Consider the following 13,099-nt stretch of genomic DNA (forward strand, 5'->3'; position numbering starts at 1 on the left):
CTCGGTATATAAAGTAAAACTTGATAGAATTTATGAAGTTAGACAAAATGTTAAGTCATACAAAAAGATTTAATGTACTACTCTCTGTGACTGATAAAGCACACAGAAATTAATAATGGATGGGGCAAAAGATTAACCAAATGGACATATACAGATTTTTAAAAAAATTAGATAAATATGTAATGTAAATTTATTACAATAAAGAGTAAAGCAGGTGAATATTAAAAAACACATGGAGGAAAGAGAAGAAAGTTAGAAGAGCAGTACAACATCCAAATAATAGGGGTTCTGAAAGGAGATCAACATTGTCAACAAAAAGATTTAGCAATATTTCCAAACTAAAAGACATGAGTTTAAAAGTACAAGAGAGATGCGTTAGTATAATAGGTAAAAAGAGATCTACACTAACACCTATCACTGTGAAAATTTGGATTCCTGGGGCCAGACTGATCATCAAGTTTCCAGAAGGAAAAAAACAAACAAACAGAAAAACCAAGGTCACATACAAAGTATCAGAAATCACAAGGATTTCTTATTTCTTAACCTCACCACTAGAAGAGGAAAAACAATGGAGTAGTGTTTGAACATTCTGAGGAAAAATAATTTCCTTCCCATAATTCTGTTTAGCCGTATTATTTTATCTCCACCTATTCTTTCTCTGGAATCTACCAGAGGATATATTTCATAAAAAGAGGAATAAGCCAAAGAATGAAGCATGGGATACTAGATTTTGGAGCTCCTTCACAGGAGAAATGCAAAGGGAATATCTGGGGTGATGGCAAAGATAGATTCTAAGCTAATAGCTATGTATCAGGCAGGCCGGACAACCATCCATGCTGGAGCAGGTCAAAGGACCTGGGAGAGACTTCTTCAGGAAGATAAAATTGATACAATGCCTGATATATCTGATCATCTTCAAATGAGTTTTAGGCAGTTGGTGAAGAGTTCGGTGTTGGTTGTAAACTTGTAGAAAACTTAGCAGTTGAAAACAAGACAGTATGTGCTAAGAATATAAAGTTTTCAGAGGAAAAATAATCATAGCTTACTACATCGAGCTGTGAATAGTATTTGTATAGTTTTAATAATGTAAACGCAGAATATTTACCTAAGTAAAATAAGTATTTATTAGCATGGTAGAGGGAAGGGAAGTATATCTCTGTGGAAGGAGTTGGGAGTGAAAGACAGTAGAAAGATGATAAAAATTAAAGCTCTGGAAAATTAAGAAGTAACAATGTGCAAGCATTTTATTTAGAAGTATAGAAATAGGGGCCCCTGGGTGGCTCAGTCGGTTAAGCGTCTGACTTTGGCCCAGGTCATGATCCCGTGCTTTGTGGGTATGAGCCCCGCGTCAGGCTCTCTGCTGACAGCTGGGAGCCCGGAGCCTGCTTTGGATTCTGTGTCTGTCTCTCTCTCATCCTCCCCTGCTTGCCCTCTCTCTCTCTGTCTCCCCTAAATAAATAAGCATCAAATTTTTTTTTTGTTTTTTTTTTTTTTTAGGAATAGAGAATAAGCACTGAAAGAATCCATTAAAAGACATAAAATGCATTGCCTTTGTGGATGAGGACATGGTGAGGGCAGGGGTCTGCTGGGTTTCACAACAGATAAATAGAATAATTTGACTCTTTAAAATATATTCAGCTATAACTGATAAATACAAAAACTACCTTACAAAATCAGTGTAATTTATCTCATTAACAGCTTAAAGGAGAAAAACCATATAATCAAACAATAAATACAAGACACACATTTAATTCAGCATTTACCTGTGACAACCTCTCTTAGTTAACTTTCTTAACCTGGTAAAAGGTAATTTAAAAAATTATAGGAAGTATTATGCTTAATGGTGACATGGCAAAATCAATATTAATATTTTCAAAGATGGGTAGGAGACAGGGATCTCCACGGTCAGCAGCTCTCTTTGGTATAGCATTGGAGATTCTAACTGGCATGATAACACCACAAAGCATGGGAATAAAAGGAAAACACGTGCATCATTATTTGGAAACGATCATAGTGCCTATCTAGAAAAACTTACAGGAATAGAACTAATTCAATGTACATATTTGAACTAATCAGGGAATTCAGCAAGATTGCTGGATATAATATCCATGTACAAACCACATTAAGATTTCTATACAAAAGGAACAGTTAGGGGTACCTGGGTGGCTCATTTGGGTGAGCGTCTGGCTCTTGATCTCAGGTCAGGTCACGACCCTCAGGGTCGTGGGTTCGAGCTCCTCATTGGACTCCATGCTGGTATTGCAGAGCCTGCTTGGGATTCTCTCTCCTCCGTCTCTCTCTGCCCTTCCCCTGCTCACTCATGCTCTCTCTCAAATTGAAGAAATAAGTTTAAAACACACAACAAAAAGAACAATTAGAAAATTCAATTAAAATGTCATTAAGAATAGCAACGTATTTTAAGGACCTAGGAACAAATGCCCAAAAAGTTACCAAAGACATTTATGGACAAGCTTTTTAAACTTTATTAAACAACATAAGAGGAGACCTAAATAAATGGACAGGTGTGCCCTGTTACTGAATGGATGACTTGATGTTACAGTAATAGCAACTGTTATCTATAATTTCTATTCAAGAACTATAAAAATTCTGTATATTTCTTTTCATAGAATTAAAGCTAATTTAAAATTTTACTTAACAGAATCAAGAGAAGAGCCATGGCATTTTTGAATAAGAGAAAGGAGTATTTAACGAATTAAGACCTATTATAAACCTACAGTGGTTAAAAGTGTATGGTATTGGCACAAACGGTATTCAGAGGAATATAATAGTTCAAACAGAATCATGCACATATATGTACATATGGTGAAGGAGACATTGCAAATCCTTGAGTCCAACTACTTGATAAGTAGGGCTGAGTCAACCACCTATCCGCGTGGAATTCATTAAAATAGATCCCTACCTCATATCATGCACAAAAGTGAATTCCAGATGGACTAAAGACCAAAAATATAGAAAGCAAAATTTATAGAAATTAAGAGAAATAGCTTTATGACTTCTAGGGAAGGCAAAGATTTCTTCAGATGAAAAATCAAAAGCTATAAAAAACATGAATTTAACTATGCTAAAATAAATATCTTTTAATCAAAAGAAGCTACAAGCAAATTCAGAAGATAAGAGACATACCAGGAAAAGGTATTGGCAGTGTGTACAACTGACAAAAATTTAGTATCTGGAGTGTAGAAAGAATTTCTACACATAACTTGTTAGAAAAACAGGCAAAAAAAAAAAAAAAAAAAAAAAGAACAGGCAACACAGAGAATAGGAACCCCAAAAAGCTAATCCTTTTACAAAAGTATGTGCGACTCCTTTAATGTGGGAAATACAAAATAACAGGCTACGAAATGCAGTTCCACCCCTTTGCTTTTGTAAGAAATGACAGTCTCTCTGCACCATTTATTGGTCCGGTTGTAGGCAAACGTGAGTCAATTCCTTGCAGGTGGCAGTGAAATTGCCGTAGCCACCATGGTAGCAGTTTGGCAATACCTGGAAAATCATACTTGCAGATATAGATCCTAAAGGAGTGGTTCTCAAAGAGTAGTCCACAGACCACCAGCTTCAGCTTCATCTGGGAACTTGTTAAAAATTCCACATTTCAGACGCTGCTCCAGACCTGCTGAATCTGGGTGGGCTAGTTGAAGGAGCTCTCCAGGTGATTCTGATCATGTTAAAGAAAGAACCATTGCCCTGGCGTAAATTCTTCATGTATACTTATGAGGAGACATTTAGATTTTTATGAAGCATTGTTTGGAATATGGAAAAAAGTTGGGAAAACGTTTATATTTTATTCTGTTCACCTAACAGAATATGATGGAGCAATTAAATTAAAGAACTAGTTCTTGAATGTTTTGACATGGATAATTCTCACATGCAATGAGAGTGAAATATCCATGTGGGGAACATACATGTAGAACAGTGGTTCTCAGCTGCTAACATCTACTGGATACAAGCCAGGTATGCAGCGACTTTCCACCATGAGTAGGATGGCTCTCAAGAAAGAATTATTTGGCCTGTGGTAGTCTCTGTAATGGTTCCCAAAGAGGTCCATGTCCTAATTTCCAGAACCTGTGAGTGTTACCTTCTGTGACAAAAGGAATTTAGCAGATGTCATTAAGTGAAGGGTGTTAAAATGGGGGAGTTATCCTGGATGGTCTTGTTGGACCTGAAGTGTAATTACAAGGGCCTATCTAGAAAGGCAGGGAGAAGGTCAAAGATGAAGAAGGCAATGTGATAATCAAAATGGGGAGAAAAGGCTACATGATGCAAGGCCACAAGTTAAGGAATGAAGACATCTTTATTCATTCATTCATTTATCTTTTTTTAAGTTTATTAATTTTGAGAGAGAGACAGCATGAGTAGATGGGCAGAGAGAGAGGGAGAGAGAGAATGCCAAGCAGGCTCCTTGCTGCCAGCATGGAGCCCAGTGCAGGGCTTGAACCCACGAATCCGTGCGACCATGACCTGAGCTGAAACCAAGAGTCAGACACTTAATCAACTGAGCCACCCAGGTGCCCTGAAGACATCTTTAGAATTTGGAAGAGGCAAGGAAGTGAATTCTCTCTCAGGCCCTGCTGATAGATTGATTTAAGCCTTGTAAGACTCCTTTCTAACCTCTGACCTCTGGAACTGAAAGAGAATTCATTTGTGCTGTTTCAAGCCATTGAGTTTTGGGCCAATTGTTACAGCAGCAGTAGGAAACTGATACACCATCGAAAATGTCAATAGAGCCAATGTGGGGAATTCCTGGTACAGAATGCCATTTCGAGAAGTTAAAAGTTATACAAAGCCATACTACATATTTTTAGTAAATTCCTATTTACTTAATATTGAAAATAATGCATGGGAGTGGTAAGCATCAACTTCCAGGTTGCAGTAGACTTTCACGGGGTAGAAGGAGAGGAAGGTGGAGAGGAGGTAGTTGGGATTTAGCTATGTCTGTAAAGAAAGAAGAAAGAAACGTGTAATGTACGGAGCAAGATGTTAAAATGTATAAACTCTGGTTGGTGGGTGTGCTTCTTTTTTTTTTTTTTTTATAATTTCTATACAATTTAAAATTAGAAACAATTTTTTAACAGTGTTGAATTGCTATCATCTTAGCTTTTGTTAGCCTCCCAGTAGCTAAGATCAATGATAAAACTTGTCTAGAGTGGGGGCTGCACCCTAGAGAAAGATCACAGGATGTCAGTAGGTGCTAAGTTGTACGTTCTATTACCTTTGTGGCCTGTTCACAGTTGTTCATGTCAGCAGAGCTTGTCCTGTGGTACATACTAAAAGAAACCCTTTCTTGGCAGTCTTTCTCCTGACAAGAATGGAATCTTTCCTTCTCAGAGATACTCCTTCTTTCCAAATCTCTTTTCTACTTCAGGACCCAAGAGATGTTATATAGTCCATTCTTCCCCTAAAAGTCTACACCTGGCAGAATCTCTGAAGGAGGCTCCTCTCCCTGTGTGTCCCAGGAACCTGTCTGTGTTCATACTTCCTTATTTTTGAAGTCCCCTGGGCCAGGGTCAGGATAAGGCCTGGCTTCATGGATCATATTATTATTGTTTTTTAAAATTTATTATTTATTTTTTTAATCCTTATTTTTGAGAGGGCAAGAGAGAGACAGAGACAGAGGCAGAGTACAAGCAGGGGAGGGGCAGAGAGAGAGGGAGATACAGAATGTGAAGCAGGCTGCAGGCTCTGAGCCTTTAGCACAGAGCCCGATGCGGGGCTTGAACCCACAAACTGCATGATCACGACCCGAGCTCAAGTCGGATGCTTAACTGACTGAGCCACCCAGGCACCCTTATTCTTGTTTTCCCAAGTGGTAGGGGTCTACTTTGTCTTGAAGATGCTCTATCTCCATGATGTTGTGATTTATAATAAGAAATCTATATTTGGTCTTTGTTCCCATTTCTGGCATAGAGCTCCTGAAACCATTGGAATTTCCTAAGTGATGAGAGTAGTCAAAATTCTTTCATTATGTTCATGAGGTGACTTCTGGAAAGCAATGAAGAATGGTGGCTGGTCACCAGAGAAATATGACTGGAACTTTCAGTACCACCCTTCTCACCTCTGGGCAGGGTAGAGGGGTCAGAGATTGAGTTCAATCAACAATGGCCAGTGGCTTAATCAGTCTTGCTTATGTAATGGAATCTCCATAAAAAGCCAAAAGGACAGTCTTCAGAAAACTTTTGGGTAGGTGAACACATGGATATTTGGAGACAGTGGCAGAGTCTGCAGAGAGCATGGAAACTCTACACCCTTTCCCCACATCTTACCCTATGTACCTCTTCATTTAGCTGTTGATTCATATCCTTCATAAACCCTTTTAATGAACTATTGTCCCAAGTTCTGTGAGGCACTCTAGTAGACTGATTGAACCCAAGGAGGGAGTCGTGGGAACCTCTGATTTAGAGCCTGTTGGTCACAAGCACAGGTAACAGTCTGGACTTGCAATTGGCATCTGAAGTAGAGGGCAGTCTTGTGGGACTGAGCCCTTAACCTGTGGAGTCTGATGTTCTCTTTGAGTAGGTAGTGTCAGAATTAAGTTGAATTGTAGGACAGCCAGCTGATGTTCACAAATTGCTTGGTGGTATGTATGGGGAGAAGCCGACATGTTGGAATTGTGTTCAGAATTATTAACTCCTGAGGACAGGTTTTATAATTGACTCTTAGGAGCCTCTTGTCTCACGTATTTTAATAATTATCTGTGAAGGCAGGCAAAATTACATACCATTTCAATCCCTCTAAGGGTTAATTCCCAGTTAGATTGAAAGTTTTGTTCTGAAGTTTTCGTGGCTATGTCTTCCAAACCTGAACACAAATTCATTCCAATCGCATCGCAGTCTCTATAAGGTAAAAATGAATGGTCATGGTTTCACAGGGACTTCTGATATTTTGGAGTTTGTGCTTAATCTACATACCTCAAAAGAATTTTTACTTTTGTAAACCCTTTCACTATTATAAGGTATTATTCATTACTGAAAAATCATGCCAGTTACCAGTCAATAACTTCCTCTGTTTCTTTTCACATGATTACTTGTATTTTGGTTATTCACTTTCAATGGAGCATATAAGAGAATCGATTTTTTTGGACACATTTTCATGTATTTATATACCAGCAGATGAAGCATGGTCGGATTTTCAAACAGCTGGTTTTTCAAAGTATTTTTCCAGACAAAATCTCAACTTCAACGTGGTGCAAATTATTAGAACCCCGTGGGGATATTTAGTGCTTTTCTGAGATTTTGGAGAGATCCCAAGAAGAAATCTGTAGCTCTGAGTTCCAAAATTCCCGTGGCTTAATCCTTCAGGAATAATAAAGGTAAAGAAGGTAACTTAATCAGCAAGCTGTGCTTCACTCCATACAAATGATTCCCATTTCTATTCTGTCTCATCTTAGAAAATAAATACTTTCCTGCAGAAACTGAGAATGAATCAGAATGACTTATAGATTCCTGCAGAAGTCCACTACAGATAAATTCATTCAAATGTCGCTCCAGGTTTAAGTTTGCTGGAAACTATTAGCAGAATTATTGGAAAGGATTTTACTAATAGTGCTTCCAGTTGAAGTGTTGGGAGAAAGTTGAATTATACCGGAAAGGGCCCTTACAGCTCACGAATAACAAAGTAGAGTTATTTTACCTTGGGCCAAGGGACACCGGAGAGATAGTTACACACACATAAACAAATCGAAAGTCCTAATCCTGGCTCACAAGATGCTCAGCGGTATGTCCCAGATCCCTATATCACTGCTTGATGAAGGTGAACCCAATCTTACTTACATTTGGAATGTGGCATGTCAGAAGGCCACAGTGTTTAGGCAGAAGCTCCTGATCAAAGGATTTTGCTTAACTTGGACAATCTCTTCTCTGACATTATTTTCTCTTATATATAATTGGGCTCAGTGATTTTTAAATTTTCTTCCATTCTGTTCCCCAGTCAATTGTGTTTTCTCAGTTATGAGCCCAAAGATGACTTCTGAGCTAAATCCTGGATGGAAAAAGCACTTAGTAAGCTCCTAAACTTTACAGACCAGGCTTTAGGAGGATGACTAAAGGAGGCAATATAGCTATTAACCTTTTGGACACTCTTATCATGTTCCTAGGGTTTTAGTTGCAGGTTCATCTTTCACATGGTGGGGTCTCTTGGTTTTGGTGAGCTCAGTTTCTTTATCTCTAATGGGGATAATAGTACATGCTTCATAGTTGCTATGAGGATTAAATGAGATCATCTTAGAAAACCCTTAGCCATATGCATTTTCCACAGAGAATATGTACCATGCATGTAGCACTCAGGGTTTGATCAAAGAAATAGAACTTTGGAAATGCCAAGAATGTGGGATTTATCAAAGAGGATTGACATAAGATTTCTGAATGGCTCCTGCTTCTGTATCTGATGTTGGCTTTGAAGTCACAGGGAAAAATTCTTAACCCCATAACATACTTCCTCTCAGCTCACAGGAAAGTTCTAGCACAACTAGTTGATGGAGTGGATTCTTTGAACATTTTAACAGAGGTTCCCAAAGATATTGCCTACAGTTTATGGTAAGCTATGGGGCAAGTTCTCAAAAAGAAGAGCAGATTTTAAATTATTATTGATCTCACGATCAATTGTTGATCGTTCTGTTATGTTGATCGTTATGCTATTATTTGTGTAGGTTGGTCAATTAATGTTGCCTCAAGCATGGAAAAGAAACAATGAGTTTGCATCTTATTTATTAAAATGCTTCCTTCCATCGGAGACATTTGAACCACAGGATAATTTGGGTTGTCATAAAAACAATAAATTTATATCTGTACCACACATTTTGGTGAATTGAGAGGAAGAATGAAAATGTGTGCCCTCACTGAAATGCCACACAGGTATGTCAATGTTCCTTGAGGAATTGCCAGTGTTTCTCTATGATGACACTAGACCTGAAAAATGCAAGTGGATCTGAAAACTGCCACGCTGTGGTTTTAAAATGAAGCCCCAAACTTGGTTAATTACTAAAAAATTTTAGCTCATTGGTTCTCCTTTCAGATATGAGGTTGAGTATGTAATGTATGCCAAAGGGATGTTTCAAAATCTATATGTGGTATATAGATTCATAAACTTAGCAGATGCTTTAGAAACTGCAAATTAGGACCTCTGGTTCAAGACCATGTGGATTTCTAGAAATTCTTCTATGCTTCCCGCTTTAGAAACCAAAAGGAAAAGAACATATGTGAAATCTGAGGGAACATCAGAATAAATATTTATAGTCTGGAAATATGCACTTCAATTTGTCACTCAAACGACATTAATTCCAACTGCTGTAAATGGCAAATACCTGAGATCTTTACATTGGTTAGTGTTGTGGGCTTGGCTTATGAGGTGCGGCTTTGGTGCCCTTCGCAATGAACAAATTCAAGATGGAAAGAAAGTGAAATCCAGAGTCAGAAACTCTTCATTCTGTAGTGAGAGACTATGACACTTTGTCTAGGCAATGACGGTGAAATAGAAAAGGATGAATGAGTGAGAGGAAGAAAAGGCTGTGCTAATGAGTCATAAAAATCATCCAGGAGCAGCCCAATGTGTGGTACTTGTTAAAATTATGCAAGGACCTTTTATCCTGTGGAGTTCATTGTTGGACTAATAATGTTAATTTAGCAGAAAAGTTGATTTGTACGTTGCAGCCGTGTGGTGCAGTGGTAGGGCGCATGGAATTCTCGGTGACACTGGACTTTGGTTCAGATTCTGTGTGTCTGCTGCCTGTCCATCCCTGAGGAAGTAGGTTAGCCTCTCTACGAATTAGGCTACTCATGTGGAAGTGGCTAATGGCAGGGTTGGGTTGATGAAATCAAATAATCATTTAAACCTCTCAATACAGTGCTTAGCGCATATTAAATGCTCATGATAATGATGAATTTAATTACTTCCTTTTAGTCAAGTATTACCTGAAAAATGTGTGTGTGAAATTATGTAAAGCCAGACTCCATAAAATGTCCTGCTTTCAAGAATATTACAATTACCTGGATACTGAGTTCTTGATATAGTTTGTCCGTCATGATTTTAATTCCATACTCGGGACTCAATCTCCTTTGTCAGGTTCTCTGCACATAGGCCATTCTCATCTGTTTTAAATGATCCAGGGAACATCCCCAGTAGGTGGGGGGAGGGTAGGATACAGGGGTGATTCTGGAAGGTTTGCCTCCTTTATGGGAAGAGCTGAGCATCCACTGCAAGTGTCTTGAGTCAGAACGTTCAGGATGACTTGGAGGTTAGGAGGGTGCGAGATATAGGAGATTCTGAGAAATAAAACCTCACTGCTTTTATTCCAGTCTCGTGGCCCCAGTGAATCCTGTGAGTCGTGAGCCAAGAGGACTTCTTACTATGAAGCTTCTCTTCTCATAAACGTACTCACAGGGGAAGTTTGCAAAAGCAGAACCAGGATTGTAATCAACAAGAGTTATAATAATTATTAAAGTTGTTAGCCTGAAGTTCGTTTGTTCTTTTTCTTTCTTTCTTTCTTTCTTTCTTTCTTTCTTTCTTTCTTTCTTTCTTTCTTTTCTTTCTTTCTTTCTTTCTTTCTTTCTTTCTTTCTTTCTTTCTTTCTTTCTCCTTTCTTTCTCCTTCCTTCCTTCCTTCCTTCCTAGCATAAATTTCCCTACAAAGGGAATTTTATTGAGGGCACTAGTTTATTTCACACTTAAAAGACCAACTGCAACCAAATGAAGTGAACGTAACCTCAAGATTTTATTGTCTTCATAATGTAACAAAATATGAAGCTTAGAACTGGATCACTTGGGGCGCCTGGGTGGCGCAGTCGGTTAAGCGTCCGACTTCAGCCAGGTCACGATCTCGCGGCCCGTGAGTTCGAGCCCCGCGTCAGGCTCTGGGCTGATGGCTCGGAGCCTGGAGCTTGTTTCCGATTCTGTGTCTCCCTCTCTCTCTGCCCCTCCCCCGTTCATGCTCTGTCTCTCTCTGTCCCAAAAAAATAAATAAAAAACGTTGAAAAAAAATTTAAAAAAAAAAAAAAAAAAAAAAAAAAAAAAAAAAAAAAAGAACTGGATCACTTGGCTGTTTCTCTTCTTATCTCCTCCCAGTTCAGAATGCTTGCATCTCTTAATAGCCAGCATTCTCTTAGATCTGCAGTTGGGCTCAACACATTCAAGCCTCAGCACAATCTTCTTTGTGGTTTTAGCCTTTTTCCAGAAAATTGGCTTAGTTTGCCTACCAGAGCCACTCTGCTTCCTGTCATAACGCCGCTTTCCCTGGACATAAAGAGAATCTTTGCCTTTCTTGTACTGTGTCACTTTGTGGGGTTGGTGTTTGCCACACTTCTTGCAGAAAGTCTGGCGGGTTTTAGGAACGGTCACCATGGCTGTGAGAAGGGTATCGGCACAGAAAGCTCTCTTTCTTTCTTTCTTTTTCTTTCTTTCTTTCTTTCTTTCTTTCTTTCTTTCTTTCTTTCTTTCTTTCTTTCTTTCTTTCTTTCTTTCCCTCTCACATGTCTAACTATTGGTCTCCTATTCTTTTACTTTCAAGTTAACACATCACCACTGAATTAAAATGCAGCAATTATTCATGATCATTCAGTACATTTCGTTTTTCTTTAAAGCCTGTCTATGCCTGATATTACAACTTTTGATAGCGAGGCAGTTAAATGAAAAAGACAATCTTCTGTATCAAGATTTAGACTAAGGCAACTTACATTCCTAATGGTGTAAGCACTTTTGTCTGGTACTAGTAGAATGGATACATATGAGGGCTGTTAATTTAGCTCTAATGTGAGCTGCATGGGAAACGCTATAGGGGTTCTATTTAGTTTGTAGTAAACAACTTCGGAATCAATGTGTTTTCTTTACTGAAGACTTGCTTAGTGCATTGGAAAAAAATTCTATTAGTTTGCCTCATTTGGTAGTCACCACACATCCTGACGTTTGAGCCAGTGGCCCCCATTAAGGCCGGCATGACTGTTTGTAGCAAAATGAACCAAGCCATCTGAATTCAACCTCAGTGTCATCATTCAAGCAAGCCAGACAGAGCCATGATTTAGGATTTTCCCAACATTTTATGGCAATTTGTTTCATTTGCCACAGGCCCGTAATGATGCAAATTGCCATAAAGTGGGATAATCAGGCAGTGGAAGTGTCATAAAACTGCAGGAGAAACAAATTTCCATCTTGGAACTTTGCATGCCGATGAATGTGGGGAAGAGTAAATGTGGACCTGGCTTTGCTGGTGTTATCTGGTTGCCAAGCTCTGTGCCAAGCAGAAATGATTCCATTTTGTCAATTTGTATTCATTTTGAGGCCAAAGAATGGGAGCAAAAGAGGACCTGAAAATGAAAGGAAGCCCCCGGCCAAAGTCTCTCCTCAGGTGTCTGGGCTGCGAGCCGGCAAGGGGTGATCCAGGGGAGAGGAGGCCAAATGTGTGCCATTAGATAGATGGAGGATAAATTAAAGGGCTGTCACAGATTGGAGTGTTTTGGCCTTCTGAAATGTCATGGTACTTCTCCTGCTATGTTTTTGGGATCCCTGCCCTGCCTTGAACAGCCCTGCCTCTCTTCTGCCATGAACAGCCAGTGCCACGGAGGGAACCAACAGGCTGGAAATGGAATTGTTAGACCAAAGCTCTTCAGGCCGTGCTGAGACCTGGGACGTGGTTGAAATGAAAGAGTCCACTCTCACATATTCATTGCTTACCCTTGGAAGTGAAAATTTTGTTGTTTTTTGGTTTTTATGTTTTTAAATGCCTGAGAAACAGACTCCCTTTGTCTCTCTGCTTTTTTAATTTTCATTTGTTCTTCTCCTGGCCACATTCCTACCCTCTAGATCATTTACTTTACATGGTTCAGGTATCACGAGTCATGCCTTGAAGGATCACACAGCCTGAAATTTCCAGGTCTCACTCCACAGCTGATAATGGGATTGTTCTGTCTTTGCCCTTTGTTTGTATGTTGTCCATTTTGTTTGCTGTTTTGCAAGATTGCATTAATGGCACTGGTTTGAAAGCGCCCCAAGGACACATTCCGTAGCCTCACTCCTGCTAACTGAACTGGTTTTGACAGATATCTTAATAACATTTTAGCTCATTGCCAAGCTGCGAGGGGTAAGAGCTACATTCATTG

General features: G+C 39.1%; 1 protein-coding gene across 1 annotated transcript in view; it reads right to left on the minus strand.

Annotated features, from left to right (window-relative positions):
• Positions 1–11,359, minus strand: part of LOC122204529 (60S ribosomal protein L36a-like) — a 161,365-nt gene extending 150,006 nt beyond the window's left edge. Inside the window, exon 1 of the mRNA XM_042912076.1 lies at positions 11,035–11,359. Coding sequence (XP_042768010.1) covers positions 11,035–11,348 — 314 coding nt within the window. The 5' untranslated portion in view covers positions 11,349–11,359. The remainder of the gene's footprint in view (positions 1–11,034) is intronic.
• Between the last annotated feature and the right edge of the window lie 1,740 nt (positions 11,360–13,099).

The sequence above is a fragment of the Panthera leo genome, chromosome D4, assembly GCF_018350215.1.
Source record: "Panthera leo isolate Ple1 chromosome D4, P.leo_Ple1_pat1.1, whole genome shotgun sequence".
In the NCBI taxonomy this organism is placed as follows: domain Eukaryota; kingdom Metazoa; phylum Chordata; class Mammalia; order Carnivora; family Felidae; genus Panthera; species Panthera leo.